This window comes from Lutra lutra, chromosome 11, assembly GCF_902655055.1.
Source record: "Lutra lutra chromosome 11, mLutLut1.2, whole genome shotgun sequence".
Taxonomy (NCBI): Eukaryota; Metazoa; Chordata; class Mammalia; order Carnivora; family Mustelidae; genus Lutra; species Lutra lutra.
Window position 1 is genome coordinate 19,803,520 of NC_062288.1, and position 15,215 is coordinate 19,818,734.

Sequence of the window (15,215 nt, forward strand, 5' to 3'; positions counted from 1 at the left end):
GGTGCGAGACGGGAGGACACTGTTGCAATAATGCCACTGCGTAGAGGCCGACTCAGGACACTGAACACAGCAGACACTTTGGAAAAGAACAGACCCCAGGCCACAGCTGACCATAGGTCCGAATCCATGTTTTAATCGTTTCAATTTGAACTTAAGCATATAATGCCAAAAAAGTGATGAAATTATTGCTGTAGCAGGTTCAGTCAGAGCTCTCCCCGTGTACTGCATCGCTCGTTGTGAGCTGCTAACCAGTGGGGGTGTTTGGACGCACATTTCCTGTGTTGGAATTCTCTCAGGTGTCACTCTGTTGTAAGACTTGTACCTTTTTAAAGAGCAGCTTTATCGAGAGGCCATCTCTTGCGTCCCATGCGTTTCCAGGTGGACAGCTGAGTAGTTTCTGGCACGTTCCAGAGTCGAGCAGCCGTCTTCACTCTCCCTGAGAAAGCCGCCACCTCACATGGGTGGGGTCCCGCGGTCTGTGCACTCGGGGTCCCTCCACTGCTTTTGGGACTGCGGGCTTCGTGTGTGCGCAGAGACGTGTGCCGGCTTGCACACTCGTCTCTTGACGGCTGGGTGGGTCGTGTTTCCACTCTTCGGCTCTTAGGCATAATGGTGCCGTGAGCATTGTACAGCTGTTGGGTGGACGTGTTTTCATCTCTTTTGAATGTGCATGTGTGATGTTGAAGTATAAAACTTCAATTTTGATGAAGTCTAACTTTTTACGCTTTCTTCTGTTACTTGTTTTTGTTGCTTTTACTTTTTAATTTTTTTAAATTATAATGTATGATTTGTTTCAGGGGTCCTGGTCTGTGATCCCCCCAGTCTCATATAACACCAGAGCTCATTATGGCACATGTCCTCCCCAGTGTCCATCACCCCGGTGTTACTTGTACTTTTCATGTCCATTCAGGAAACCATTGCCTACTTCAAGGTCCTGGAGATTATCCTTTTGTTTTCCACAGAGAATTTTTTTTTTTTAAAGTAGGCTCCATGCCTAGTGCGGAGCTCAATGCAGAGTTTGAACTCACCACCCTGAGATCCAGACTTGAGCTGAGATCAAGGGTCAGAGGCTTAACTGACTGAGCTACAAGTTCAGTCATGATCTCAGGGTCGTGAGGTCGAGCCCCACTTTGGGCTCTGTGCTAGGTGTGGAGTCTGCTTCGGATTCTGTCTCTCCCTCTGCTCCTCCCCACCCCGTCATGCACGTGGTGTGCACCTTCCCTCTCTCTAAATAAAAAATAAGATAAAAATAATAAAAATTAAAAGGCATTCTGATAATCTAGGATTGGCAAATATATTTGCAGCCCCAAAGCCTTGACTTACTTGGTGGTGGGGGGCAGGGGTGGGCTGCCGAGGTCAGGGCCATCCATCTGGCCTTGCTGGGCTCCAGAGGAAAGAGTCTGTGATTCTCAGCATTCTTTAAGAAGGAAAGGAAGCTCGGTTTAAAGAATAAAGACTGGCACTATTCAGTGTCTAATTATTTGCAAACTTTGAATGAAACATACCTTGGTACATTTTCCTAGGCCAGAAAAAATCGTCAAGGTAAAAATTTGTTGACTTGTCAGGAGCTACTTGTATAATAAGAAATAGTGGTCTCAATTTCCCCCCCCTCATTTTGGTCTCTTATTTCCCTCCCTTACACGTGTTATTATTTTATTTTGTATTCTAAGTGGTAGGAGTGGCTTGGCTGTGTTTCCCGCATGTGATTGGTGGGGCTGGAGCTGCGGGGTGGACCCGAGGTCCTTCCTTACCAGGTGAGGCTGTCCTGACAGCAGCAGCTGCACAGGCTTGGGGGCTTAGAGTTTATTACGGAACATTTATCAACTATTGTTTTCTTTCCTTTTTTTCCCCTTCGTATCGAACGTCTAGTTAACATTTAGTTAACGTACAGTGCAATATTGGTTTCAGGAGCAGAATTCAGTGATGATCACTTATCTACAACACCCAGTGCTCATCACCAGGGCCCTCCTCAGCCCCCACCCGCCTCCCCTTCAGATGCCCTCTGTCCGTTCTCTGTTAGTGAGACTCTTAGGGCCGGCTGCGGGGGGCTCGGTCAGTCAGCATCTGCCTTCAGCTCAGGTCAGGATCCCAGGGTCCTGGGATCGAGCCCCGCCTCAGACTCCCTGCTCAGCGGGGCACCTGCTGCTCCCCCTGCTTGTGTGCTCGCTCGCTCTCTCTCTGTCAAATAAATAAGATCTTAAAAAAAAAAAAAAAAAAGTCTGTTATGGCTTGTTTCCCTCTCTCTTTCTTTTTTTCCTTTCTGCTGTGTTCATCTGTTTTGTTTCTTAAATTCCATGTATGAGTGAAATCATACTTTATCAATTGTTTAGAAGACTGTGTTTCATATTGAATTGAACATACTAACTAGTGCATGTAATCATAGGGCCTAGGCGAGTTTATGTCCTGTGTTTTTCTTGGCACGTTTTTCCAGCTGTCTGCGTGGCCACATGTTTGCTCCTTAGGAGGCCGTTCCGTATTCTGTGATTACACTGTTGTGCTGTGGTCAGTACCTATCGGTGCCTAAGACTGTTCTGCACGTTTCCTGTTTTCCTGACAGCCTCTTTGCACATAGTTTTCTGTGTGGAATTACCTGGTGGAAGGAAGGTAGATATTCTAGTCTGTTCTTTAGAAATCTCTGTTGGTTCACAGCCAGTTAGGTATGAATACAGATTGCCCTGGTCTTCTGCAGTGTATTGTCTTCATCAGTGTTCTTATGCAGATTTTAAGGTGGCTGATTCCAGTAAAGCTTCTTTCTTTACATGGAAGATTGTACTTAATTTGATGCATTTTAGTTTGAAACCGGCTCCGTCAGAAAGCCATTCCTTCCTTGTTCTGGGCAAACTGCGCGTCTCAGCAGGTACATCTGTTCGCGAGCCCGGGGCGTGTTCCGGGTCAGAAGACATGAAGGTCAGTGAAGTTCTCTCCCCTTCCCAAAGAACTTGCCTTTAGCTTGTTGTGTGTGAACTTTCTTAGTTTCCTTAGGCTGGCTCTGCTGAAAGCCACAGTCACTGTAAAACCCCATAATGAAGCTGGAGTTCGGGGGCACCTGCTTTGCCTTTCTAGGGACTGTGGAAATTACTCTTGTGATCATGTTCTTCTAGTCTTCTGTTCTTCTAGTACCAAACATTCTGCCATGTAATTAAGTAGTATTCATCGAGTGGATGGAGTGTGGTTTGTTGTTTTTTAAGCCCTATTCTCCTGTTAGTGAGCACTTGTAATTGTGCACGTCCCTCTCACTTTGCAGTGTGTGTGATTTGGGGCGTGGGCTGGTGGGTGCTGAAGCTCCAGAGCTGGGATTGCAGATGCAAGGGGGTGAAGTTGGAGTGGCAGCTTGGACTCTGTGCTCAGGGACGTGGTCCTTCCACAGGAGGGAGCCCTCTCCTCTCAGCAGGTCCACCTTCCTCAGAAAACAGACCTACTGACAGTTCCATGCCCATGCTGCAGTCTGTCCTCTCTCCTTGTCCTCAGAGTGTTTTCCGCGCCATCCCTCTGACAGAGGACGTTGTTCCGAATCCTGTGCATGCCCGATTACAGCTCTGTAGACCTACCGTTTCCCAGGAGTGTCACTGAGAAAGCATGTGGGCCGAAAGGAAAGATCCTTGTGGGTGGAATTATAGTTGTTTCTGCTTGTGTTTTTTTATTTTCTGTAATGTGCTTTTATCATCTTTGTGATGAAAGAAAGGGGGGTGGGCTAAGTTGAGATGCATAAATCGGTGAGCCAGGCCATGGGTGTGGGGTCCTGTGCAGATGTCTAACTGGAAGAAAAAGGGAGTTACTCGTCATGAAAGGGATCCTCACCTTTCGGTAGTTTGACTTGTGACAACTTTTGTTCCTATCCTGGAAAAGGCTGTTGTCCGACCATCGACCGGATCGTCAGTCCCTGTAGCTTGTCAGTGGGGGCTGCTTGCAACCTCTGCCTTGTACGTGCAGCCAGCACATTGGCACAGTCTAACTTCAAGATCCGATGTTCTGCTCTCTCAGATGTTGGAGCACGTGTGTAGAAATGAATGGTATTTAATTCAGGTCGGCCTCTAAGACGGGGTTGCTTGCTACAGTAGCCGCTAGCGGCTGGTGAAATTTAAACAAAGGGGAACTTCAGCTCCTCAGTCGCACTGATAACCACGTCTCAGGGCTCAGTGGTCACCTCCAGCTCGCAGCTGCCCTGTCAGGGAGATAAAGTGCATCTCTGCCACCAGAGAAAGTTATGACGGCGCTGTTCTAGAAGGAGAGACTTCCTTCTCTCTGCATGGTCACATGCAGAAGTCATGCTCCAAGGGGTTTATATAGTGTGTATCTTCAAGCTTTTTCTAAGCCTGTTTACAGACTGCAAGAGATCCCACATTGGTGGGAGAGTAGCACCTTTGTCGTTCTTTGCTAAGGAAAACATTCTGAGTGGGAGCGCCCCTCGCTGGCTCCAGAGGAGCCACGCAACTCTCAAGGATCTCGGGGTTGTGAGTTTGAGCCCCACATTGGGTGTAGAGTTGACTAAAAATATATACATACATAAACTCAAAAAAAAAAAGAGAGAGAGAAAAGAAAATATTCCGGGTGAACTCGACACCTCTGCTCATTTAAAAAAACCTGGAACTGATTCAAGTGGACTGTTCCCTGTTTGATGAACCCCTTATTTGCATTTGCCAAGCTTACTTGAAATATGACACAGCCTTGTAGACCTTGAAGGACGACCATCTTGGGGGGGAAGCTGGTTTGTTCGTTGTGGCTTAGTGGCTCAGTGTCGGGCAGGTAGGTGGCTGCTTCCTCACACGCCCGCCCGGACCACCCGTGGGACGTGCACATCTGGAGCTTTCTTGACCCTGCCTGTTTCTTCCCTGTAGGAGAGCTGCGGCACATCACCAAGCTGAAGCCCTGGAGCCTCTTTGATGTCCTTGTGGAAAAGTACGGTTGGCCCCACGAAGATGCTGCACAGTTTACAGATTTCCTGATTCCCATGTTAGAAATGGTTCCAGAAAAACGAGCCTCAGCTGGCGAATGCCTTCGGCATCCTTGGTTGAATTCTTAGCAGATTCTACAAATAGAGCATTCTGAGCTAGCAAATGTTTTCCAGTGCATTGGACCTAAACGGTGACTCTCATTCTTTAACAGGATTACAAGTGAGCTGGCTTCATCCTCAGACCTTTATTTTGCTTTGAGGTACTGTTGTTTGACATTTTGCTTTTTGTGCACTGTGATCCTGGGGAAGGGTAGTCTTTTGTCTTCAGCTTAGTAGTTTACTGACCCACTCTCTTCTGGAAACAATAACATGTCTCGAAGCATTGTTTGTGTCGTGTGACATTCAAATGTCAGTTTTTTTGAACAAAAAATACTTTCCCCCTTGTGTTTTGGCAGGTTTTGTAACTATTTATGAAGAAATATTTTAGCTGAGTACTATATAATTTACAATCTTAAGAAATTATCAAGTTGGAACCAAGAAATAGCAAGGAAATGTACAATTTTATCTTCCGGCAAAGGGACATCATTCCTGTACTATAGTGTATGTAAATGCACCTGTAAATGTTAATCTCCATTAAATATGGGATGGGGACTCAAATTTCAGAAAAGCTACCAAGTCTTGAGTGCTTTGTAGCCTGAGTTGCATGTAGCGGACTTGAACTGCTCCCAGGAGTGGGGCAGACTTTTCATTCCATAACAGTCCTTTTACATTGGATTTTAAAGAAAGTGGCTCTGAGTTATGTCATTCCCTATATGGCACTTTAAAGCAAGACATGCTTTCATTCTAAAATACGTATTATAGTTTTAGCACTCCCATTCATATTTTTGCATATTTTTTAAAAGTACTTTAAAGGAAAAAGAGCAATTTCCCTTTAAAAATGTGATAGCCCGGTACCATGTGGTGTTGCCTCCTCCAAACACTGTAAGTTAAACTCTACGTAGATTAAATTGGATGACAAAACCATGTGCAGTGTGTGGAATGAGAAAAAACAAAATATATATATATATATCTATATATATATATATATATATATATATATTTTTTTTTTTTTTTTTTTTTTGAGAAGTTTGCTTGTGTTTGTCCAAAACCCAGGTATGGTATGCACAGTTAGCAGTGCAGCGGGCACGAGCCTGGCGTCTGCGAGGTTGCGGGGATCGCACTCATTCCGTAGGCGGTTAGCTGTGCGGCTACGACGACATCACTAGCTTTTTCATTGTCTTCCCATGCACTGAGGTTGAGAAAACGATTTTCCCTTTGCAGGTTGCACACGATTTTTGTTGATGCATTTCCTTAATGTTATAGAATCCAGGACACAAACCATAGTAGGCAATACAATTTTAGAATGTAATATATGGAGGTGTATTTAGCCTCTTTTAGAAGTCAGTGGATTGAATGTCAGGTTTTTTAAAAATTTTACATTCATTAAGGTGCCTCGTTTTTCTTGACTTTGTCCATTAACATTTATCCATATGCCTTTGCAATAACTAGATTGTGAAAAGATAACAAGTGTTGTAATAATAATCCATTGTTTGAGGTGCTTGCGGTTGTCTTAAAAATTAAAGTGTTTTGGTTTTTTTTTTTCCAGACATTGCCTTGGTCATTGGCCTATATTTGAAGCGATAGAATCAACAAACATTTGCTCTCCTTTTAGTGTAGCGTAACCCCAACTAAAGAAGTACCCACGTTCCCATTGCAGGGAACGTAGCTGTAGAACATGCTTAAGCCTTATTACAGGAAATCATTGTTTTTTAAGAGTAGAATATGGACCTAAAAGAATTGCTGTAGGACAGATGCACTACCTAGGATTTCAGTGATTCTTTTTCATTCACGTTCCATCAGAAACCTACTAACTGCATTGTGTTTGAGCATTGCAAATTTTCTTTTTAACTGTATTCACCTTGAGGGAACAGACGATAGAGCGTAACCACTTCCGTAGGCATCACGCATGCTGTGTTCTGACAAGGCTGGAGGTTATCCCGCCAGTTCTGCAACAGATGGTTGCTGCAGTTTCCGTAGGAGCCGTTCTCACGAGAACCACAAAGCACGTCTTCCCTAACTCTGAAAAATCTGTGTCAGGGTTTGTAGCACACTTGAATGAACTTGATCTAATGCAGTTTTGGCTCATGTTAGAAAATAAACTCAATTGTTAGGAATTTGGAAAGATCTGTCCCTTACACAATGTAAAAAAGTTCTAGAAGGAATGTACGTTTGTATTAGGTATAGTCTGGTTTGTAGCAGAAGCTCGGTGGCTTGAGGAGAGAATACTGCGCTGAAGGAGCGGCGCTGGTGCGTGGCTCACGGAGGCCAGCTCGGTGGTTTCAGTGAATGTCCTGGCTTTTCCTCTCATTAGCCCGTGCCAAGTCTTCCTGGAAAAGGACAAGCAGTGGATCGTGAATGTGGCAGATGAGAAGCTGGCTGTCTGGAAATTAGAACCGCTCAAAGGCCAAAAAAAGCAAGTTTAGAGGCTTCAGGAAAGCAAACTTTTCAGGTGAAAATTGATTTACTCACTTGCCTCTTCTTGTACCTGAATCATTCCTAGTTAGTTAAACACGATAAACTGTTTCTCTCCTTGGGTAGAGAACTTCAGTTTCAATTAACAGTTGAGATTATTCCTTAAATGCCACTTTTTCTTCCATTATTGTTTTTATAACTTGAATGAAATTCTGGTAGAGACGATATTTGAGAGTGTATGTGCCCTTCATCAAGGAGTCAAAGAATAAAAGAGATTCTGCAGTTCATAGAAAAGCTTCTCTATCATTATTTCTGTCGTAGGCAGATTTATCACAGGAGTTTTAAATCCTTAGAACAGTCCTTTGAAAGAGGTGAAGGCTACCGCTCACTGTGCTGATAGTTAATTAACCACCTTTGTTCTGTGAAACCTCGGGCCGGGTGACGTGAAGCCGTGATTTCTTGGACAAGTGTTTCTTTAGCGAATACCGTAAGTAGAGTGTTGTTTGCCAAGTCAAGAAGGGTGAAGTTGACCCAAGTTCTTTTAAAACTTGAAGCTGATTAGAACTGAGCCCTAAACGCAGCTTTCTTCCTGTACCATGATTAGCTGGTTTTTAAAAGGAAATGGACATTAAAAGTTACTGTAAAACATCTTTTATTACTGCCAAATCTTACCCAGTGATGTTTATGTCTGTTGAGGTTTTTCTCCAAACCACAGAATGCTGTGCCAAATTATGTCAGGTGAAAATTGGAAAAATGTGTCATTACTTATGGTTCTACCTAATCAATCCTCCGAAGAGGTAGAAAACCGAATTTTTTCAAAACAAAAACTAGCATTGGGTATTTCAGCAAAGTGTCCGTCTGAGAGGCTGTTTTCATTTCACTTGAGAACTCTAAGAATGATGCCGTTTTCCTTTATTTTATACACCCAAAACAAATTTTTAAGACCTCCTATTAGTACTTTCTTTTTAATACTATAGCTAGATGGTAAATGTTAATTTAAAAGGTTTTCAAATAATTTTGATTCATCAGTAGGACATTGCTGTCATGCATGTTCTGCAGTGTACAAATGAGATACTTGTCAGGCAAAACTACGCCATGTTTTTGAACAGTTGTCAGTTCCACTCTAGAACTCGATCACGTGTAATACTTAACGATATGGACTCATTTTGTATGACGTCAGCTAGAGGTAGCGCCTCCAACCCAGCTTAGAAGTTTCCTGCAGAAATGACAGGAAGGAGCGTTAAAGGAACAGCCCAACTGCTCACTGCCTCCTGATGTCTGCTACAGTCCAGCTGAGGTAGGTGTAGCTGAAGAAAACGGAAGGCTAACCCCTGACAAACTGATCTGATGAAAGGGAACTTCTCGTTAAAAAAAAAAAACACACACACTGGCTTAAACAGACTCCAATCTCAGAAGTTGTACAGGACAATTTGGTAAAACTGACATAATTGTGATTTATTAACATGAATTAAAATGCCCAACCAGTGCTTCAATGTGACAGTATATTTAAAATAAAAAAGAAATTAAAGGCCATATACTGTACTACTTTCACAAAGATCACACAGTTTTGCAAAGACTTGTCATATGTACAATGCTATATATCAAATGAGAAAAGCTGTAAGCAATTATATACGCAAAAGAAGTGCAGTATTTACAGTTTGTCAGGAGACGTTAAAAATCATCTATACATTAAATTACATTCTGCTTGCAAATAACCGATAAAACAAAATGAGCCATGTCCACACCAAACTATAAAGATCTGTATTGCATTTTTTTTTTTTATACCTAAGATGCACTCACAGAACTGCTGACAGGAAAAAAAATCCTCATAGTGCCATTACTTAGCTGTGTACTTAAATGCATATGTATAAAATAATATAGAAAACATTCACTAAATGAATTTTAACTGCAACAATAAAATTTAAAGATCATGTAGCATCAAATCTACTGCCAGAAAAACAGCTGGAATGTTCACTTACAAAATAAAGATACCTAATACTGGCTTTTAACAGCACATTTTTTAAGGAATTTTAAAAAGCAAAAATGGGAAAAATACAGTGAAAGAGCACTGGTGTTTGTTTTTTTTTTTTATACAAAGTTTCATGTACAAGCTTTAAAAAGTACCTTAATAGGTACATATGAAATATACAGTTTATCTTACAGAACATTTAAAAAAATGTTTTTGGAGTCCATTTTAATGCCACCCCGAACCATGGTAATTGTTCTGAAATGTTGGTGGCACCTGTGCTCTGTGAATTGGAATCTGTCCAGGCACTGGAGATGCCTGCTGAGGTCCTTGAACCCCATGTGGCAGGGCCACAGAGCCAGGGTGAGGACAGAACCCTGAAGCAGTAGGTGTTGGAATACTGTTTGGTCCTTGGGGCTGGAGATGAGGACCTGCGACTGGTAATGGACAATGTGGCCCTGTTCCAGAAGGCTGGTGTTGGGGTCCCGGTCCCAGAGTGGTGTGATGTGTGGCTTGGGAGGGATACGGTGGTACGGCTGGATGAGCACTTGCAGGGAAGAGTGGAGGTCCTTGAGGAGGTGGATGGTGTAAGGCTTGAGCAGAGGTGGTATGGTGCCCAGAAGCCAAGACACTGGAAGGTGGCGGCGGCGGGGGTGGGGGGGGTGCCGAACTGACCACATGCTGGTGTTGTGCTGGTAGACCTTGGAGTCCTGTGGAAGGATGGGGTGGTGGGTGGTGATGAGGGGCAGGACCGGGAGGTGGCGGGGGTGGTGGCAAATGGTGTCCAGCAGTCTGAGAATGAATGTGGGACCCGGGGGTGACCGCGTGAACAGGCCCTACGACATGAGCGACAGAGTGTTGCTGATGGGAGCTGGGCTGCTGCACGAGGTGTGGCCCTGGGGCCGGGGGAGGGGGGGGCGGGGGGGGCACCCCAGCAGCAGCAGTTTGATGGTGAAGAGGAGCGTTCGGAGAAGGCAAGAAATGCCCCGGAGTGACGTGGTGGCCTGGAGCCGGCTGCTGGCTGCCGCCGCCCGGAAGTGCTGGATTTGGTCCTGAAGCAAACACAGTCTGTTGGGAAAGACTACCTTTAAGCTGATTATAATTCTGAAAGTTGGCAGAGGGCTGCTGGTTCTGATAGTAAGATGAGGAAGAAGGGGGCGGTGGGGGCGGAGGGGGCGGTGCCGTGCTGCTCAGACTGGGGGTGGTGAACGGACTGTAGGTCACCGAAGACTGTCCTGAGGGCGTCTGCGTGAACAGTGCTCCGGACGGGGCCGGCGGAGTACTGGCCGGAAGGGTCTGTGCCGCTGGGTAGAAATTTCTCTGAGGCTCTCGCTGAGGTGTTCCCACTTGAGGCGACTGTGCGTGATGAGGCCTGTAGGGCGAGCCTAGCTGCTGGGAAGGGGGCTTTGGTGAGAGATACCCGTGCTGCACAGGCGGGTGGGGTGTCGAGGACTTGGGAGGATTTTCTACGTGAGGGGACTGAGGACAGTGCAACTTGACCGGCGCCGAGGGCAGCTTCTGTGCAAGTTGCTCGACGGAGCTTCGAGCGAGCGGCTGAGGAGGAGGGTTCTTTGGAAGTGCTTGGGTGCTGTTTAACAGCTGCTTCTGGGGGAGCTCTGCTTTCAGGTGCACCCCGTTCTCCACCTCCGACGTGGCAGCTGCGGCCTCCCAGTGGGACTCGGACTTTGTGGCTATTTTCCCATGCGGCTGAACAGGAGGTACGGGTCCCGGGGACGCGGGCTGTGGAGAGAAAACGAATCCGTCCGTTACCAGGGGTACGAATGGCACTTCGGGGTTCACTTTAGAAAGGGGAAGCGGGTAAGGTGGACTGGGGAGGTCTGTCGCAGAGGCGTGGGATCCTGCAAGGGCAGCTTTTTCACTAGTCTACCGAGTTCTGGTGCTGAGCTTCCACCAGATTCTCTGGATTAATTTTTATGGAAGACAAGTTTAAGGAGAGAATGGTCTTTACATTCCATTAGCCTTTTTTCCCCTCAGTGATCCAACCTGCTTTCGAGCCTTATTCTGGAAGAATTCACTGAGCAAGTTTCAGTTCCGTAACAGGACGTGCTGCACCCAACCTATCACCCGGTCTGAGTAAATGAACGTGCTCACCCCAACTGTTCTGACCCGAAACATCTCTTACGTTGTTCAGACATGAACAATCCAGGTATAAGACAAGTCAGTGTATGTGATGTCACATAAACGGAAAAAGAGCCCCAGTCTCCCACCCCTCAGTCCTTAGTTCGCACAGCACCTGCCGCCACACGAGACCGGCCCCTCTTCCTGAATCAGGATGGCCAGAGCACTGCTTCTCAACACGTGTCATCTGACTTTTTGTTTTTAGAGAACGGACCACGTGGTCCAAAACTGTATGAAAAGACTGCATTTCCTGGGGTGACAGAGGTGGACCTCCAGGAGAAAATGTAAAGGACTGAAGAGCAGTGAGCACGTTAGACCGTGTGATGCCAAAGTGTCCAAAAATAGCAAACTGATGCTTGGGATGGCAGGAGAGAGATCCACGTGCATGTGAGCGCCGCCTTTCCTGAACAGCCATGTTCAAAGGTCAATTTTATTACCTTGCTCATTTTTGAAGGGCTTTTACAAGTGTTTTGAGAGGTGTCTGGGGATGGACATTCACTTGTAGTCACGGGCTCTGGATTTTCAGGGTCAGGATCTGTAAAGCAGAAGAAAGTTGGAGTGAATGGAACATTGCACGACCAGCGCTGCCTTGTACTAACATTATTCAGCCCAACTCTGTAGAAAGGTACTTTCCTTGCTGAGTCAAAAAGGTTTTTAAAACAATAACCACGATAGGTCATCTGCTTACTGACCTTCCATAAGTTCACTGAAAGGAGGGACTGGGCCCCTGGGTTGCAACTGGGGAATGTGATTTGAATGAGATGAAGGTGAAGACGGAACATGACTCGGTGAACATGGGACACATGGTGACTCTCCCCCTAGAGATGAAGCAGACCCAAAGAGAACATTAGAACCGCAAAGAACAAGGGTGCACAGGGATTAGCTGGCTCCGCTTTTGGGCAAAGGAACAAGCTCACTTACCACTGTCTTTATCTTTTCGGTGATCACTGAGAAGTAGTGCTCGCTGGTAACTCCTTTCTCTCACTTGCTCCACTGAGGTTGAAGCAGTCCTTGAACATAAAATCATACATTCAATTCAAGGAAGCTACTGCCAGCTAGATTAGTCTTTGTCCTTGATGGTCAACATGTCCTCTCAGACCAAGGCTTTTGCTCTGCTGGGAAAATACTCAGGTGTAAAGCTTTGAAAGTAGCCAGACTCCAGTCCTTTGTTTTAAGCAATTTCTTGGTGGGAGAAGGGTGGGGGGCTGAAGTGCATCCACACTCAGAATGTCATGGCGGGCACCAGATAACACCCTTTACAGGTGAGCCTGTGTCTGCACTGTAAGAGTAATGGGACGCGCTCAGGGGGAAGGGGACCCGAGAGGAAAGTGAATGAGCCCTTCTGCCCTTTGCCAAGACCCATCCCATATCCAGCTTTTGCTGTTCTTACTGAAGAAATACTAAAACCTGGTTCTTCTTTTCTGTAACTGGTTAGGGATCTAAGGAAACCCCAGGCAGGATACAGACTACGATAAAAGTTCTCTGGAGAGGGATATTATGAAAAATCGAAAACTGTCAAAGAGGAAGCACAGTGGACCCTTAACATAGGCAAATACAGAGCGGGTTTAAAGCCCTATCAGCAAGGAGGATCTCTCAAAATTAGGACCGCAAACATCTCTCTCCTTAGAACTGGGGTAATGATGACAAACAGGAAGAGAGTTCGCTACCCAAAGCTTGTGCTTTGCAGAACAGCATACTTCAGATCTTTCTAGATCTAGCTGCGGTCACAATCAGCACAGAAAAGATCCTGCCTGGACGATAAAGAACAGAGACTCCTTTAATTATAAGGTATACTGCTCGGAGTTCTAAAGTTAGCAGTGAGCTCTTTTAGACAGGCTTACCATTGAACTTCCGGGTCGTTCTTCTCACTGGCAGAAGCTTCCTTAACAGGACAGTTATTGCTGGTTTCTTCCGAAGTAGCACTATAAACGGTAGCTGGTGTTGGTAACGGCAGGCTAGCAGTGCTTTCTAGCTGTTCCCCGCTTTCGCTCCTGTTGCCACACCCGTCACCACTGTTGCTCGAGTTGCCGCTTGCGTGAGGTGACACACTAACCAGTGGAAAGTGCTCGGCCTTCGAGCCACTCTTCCTGGCTTCCCGCTGTCTTTTACGGTACTCTAATAGAGAGACCTTGAGCAAGAAAGTGAAGGAAAAGCAAATCTTTTATTCTTGTTTTGTATGTCAGAGTCAATCTATTTTTTTTTCTAAAGAGAATTACTATATTTACATTAGGAAAATTATGTAAAATAATTTGATTTTGAACAAATAATAATAATTAACAATTACCAATGCCTAGTATATGCCAGGCATTGTATTTAGATGATTTACATACATTATCTCATTTAATCCTCACAACAACCCTATGAAATAGGTATATTATCATCCCCATTTTACAGATGAGGAAATTGAGTAACTCACTCACTCAAGGTCACACAGCTGGTGAGTGTTGGAGCCGGGATTCGAACCTAGGTCTTACTTGAAAGCCCGTGCTCTCTCCACTATACTACATTGCTTCCCACAAAGTTGCCAACTGGACTCTGTTATAAAAATTAAAAGCACACATCACTAAAATTCTTTGACTTGCAAAGCAATAAGCCCATTAACAAAATAAGTGTTGTAGTTCATTCCATTTCTCTGCAGTAAGGCATTCTAATTGTCTCAGTATGTCTGCTGCCAACCAAAGGTGGTAAGTCAGGGAACATACAATTATTTACAGAACACTTTTCAAAATACTCATATCCACGGCCTAAATACTATAGATATTATGGATGAAGAAAGAAGCATTTCTCCAATACAAAGCTGCCTGTTCTACATAAAATAAGGATATTAATAACACAAGTATTATTTAACTCTCTTTATTTGGCTAGGAAGTGGTTATCTTGAAGTTACTCTTTCAGTGAAATAAATCATCTTGAGGTTTCGATTTCTGAAACCGTGCTTGTAAGCATTTCCCATATCACTAGAATGTTCTACTTCTCTGCATTTTCTAATTGAGCATTTACAAAAGGTTTGAAAGTGTACATAAGTTTAACTTGAATACCTGGAGTATGAATGCCTTACATAACACATAACTGCTAATAACCCTCAGAAGTAGTATGAAAAAGACACTATTAAAAGAACTAAAATCGTTAAATTTGTAACCTTTTTCTTTTGTGGTGGATTCTGGGGTGTGCAACTTCCGTCGATCAAATTGTCATTAACAGTCCGTCCGAAACCAGAAACAAGCCCATCTTCTGAAGTACAAAACACAGGTGTTTCCATAAATATGCCTCTAGTATCATCCTGCATCAGGCATTTTGACTCACTTATTCGGAAGCCTCCTCCAACCTCCAACTGATGTGAGGGCGTCAGGTCCCTCAAGTTAGAGTTTACTGAGAAGTTAACTCCTGTTCTGTCAGGACTCTTTACCCAGGAAGAATACATTGTGCCCCGTCCAGAGTGAGCAGATTCCAGTTGGCTGTTAGGATCAGTCCTGTCATGTGTAGGTGCTTCCATGGTTTTATGTAAGGCAGTTTGCTCGATTGCCTCGAGTCCCAGCTGAAGGTCTGACACGGATTCCTTTTCCCCAGGGCACTGCCTGCTGACTTCAGTCCTACTGCGAGGGCTGGTATAACCAATAGTCTTTATTTCTTGCAGACCAAGGTCAGTTAAATTAGAATTTCTAAAAGGCCCCAATGTTAACATGGTTGAAGATCGGTCATATCCCTGTT

At 44.8% G+C, this 15,215-nt stretch overlaps 2 protein-coding genes and 1 long non-coding RNA gene across 18 annotated transcripts in view; 2 read left to right on the plus strand and 1 right to left on the minus strand.

Annotated features, from left to right (window-relative positions):
- The window catches only part of SRPK2 (SRSF protein kinase 2), a 254,374-nt gene extending 248,409 nt beyond the window's left edge, over nt 1–5,965 (plus strand). For all 13 annotated transcript variants that reach the window (XM_047695777.1, XM_047695783.1, XM_047695789.1 and 10 more), the window contains one exon: nt 4,836–5,965. In XM_047695777.1, the coding sequence (XP_047551733.1) occupies nt 4,836–5,020 (185 nt within the window). In that variant the 3' untranslated portion in view covers nt 5,021–5,965. The remainder of the gene's footprint in view (nt 1–4,835) is intronic.
- Nucleotides 5,966–8,836: 2,871 nt separating this feature from the next.
- Nucleotides 8,837–15,215, minus strand: part of KMT2E (lysine methyltransferase 2E (inactive)) — a 98,616-nt gene continuing 92,237 nt past the window's right edge. For 3 of the 4 annotated variants that reach the window (XM_047695774.1, XM_047695773.1, XM_047695775.1), the window contains 6 exons: nt 14,647–15,210; nt 13,349–13,635; nt 12,429–12,517; nt 12,200–12,325; nt 11,945–12,042; nt 8,837–11,108 (listed from right to left, as the gene is read on the minus strand). In XM_047695774.1, the coding sequence (XP_047551730.1) occupies nt 9,597–11,108; nt 11,945–12,042; nt 12,200–12,325; nt 12,429–12,517; nt 13,349–13,635; nt 14,647–15,210 (2,676 nt within the window). In that variant the 3' untranslated portion in view covers nt 8,837–9,596. The remainder of the gene's footprint in view (nt 11,109–11,944; nt 12,043–12,199; nt 12,326–12,428; nt 12,518–13,348; nt 13,636–14,646; nt 15,211–15,215) is intronic. The other variant, XM_047695776.1, reaches the window with a different exon arrangement.
- Nucleotides 13,835–14,634, plus strand: LOC125081234 (uncharacterized). The gene is made up of 2 exons (XR_007121623.1): nt 13,835–14,389; nt 14,422–14,634. It is a non-coding gene; the product is annotated as an uncharacterized LOC125081234 (long non-coding RNA).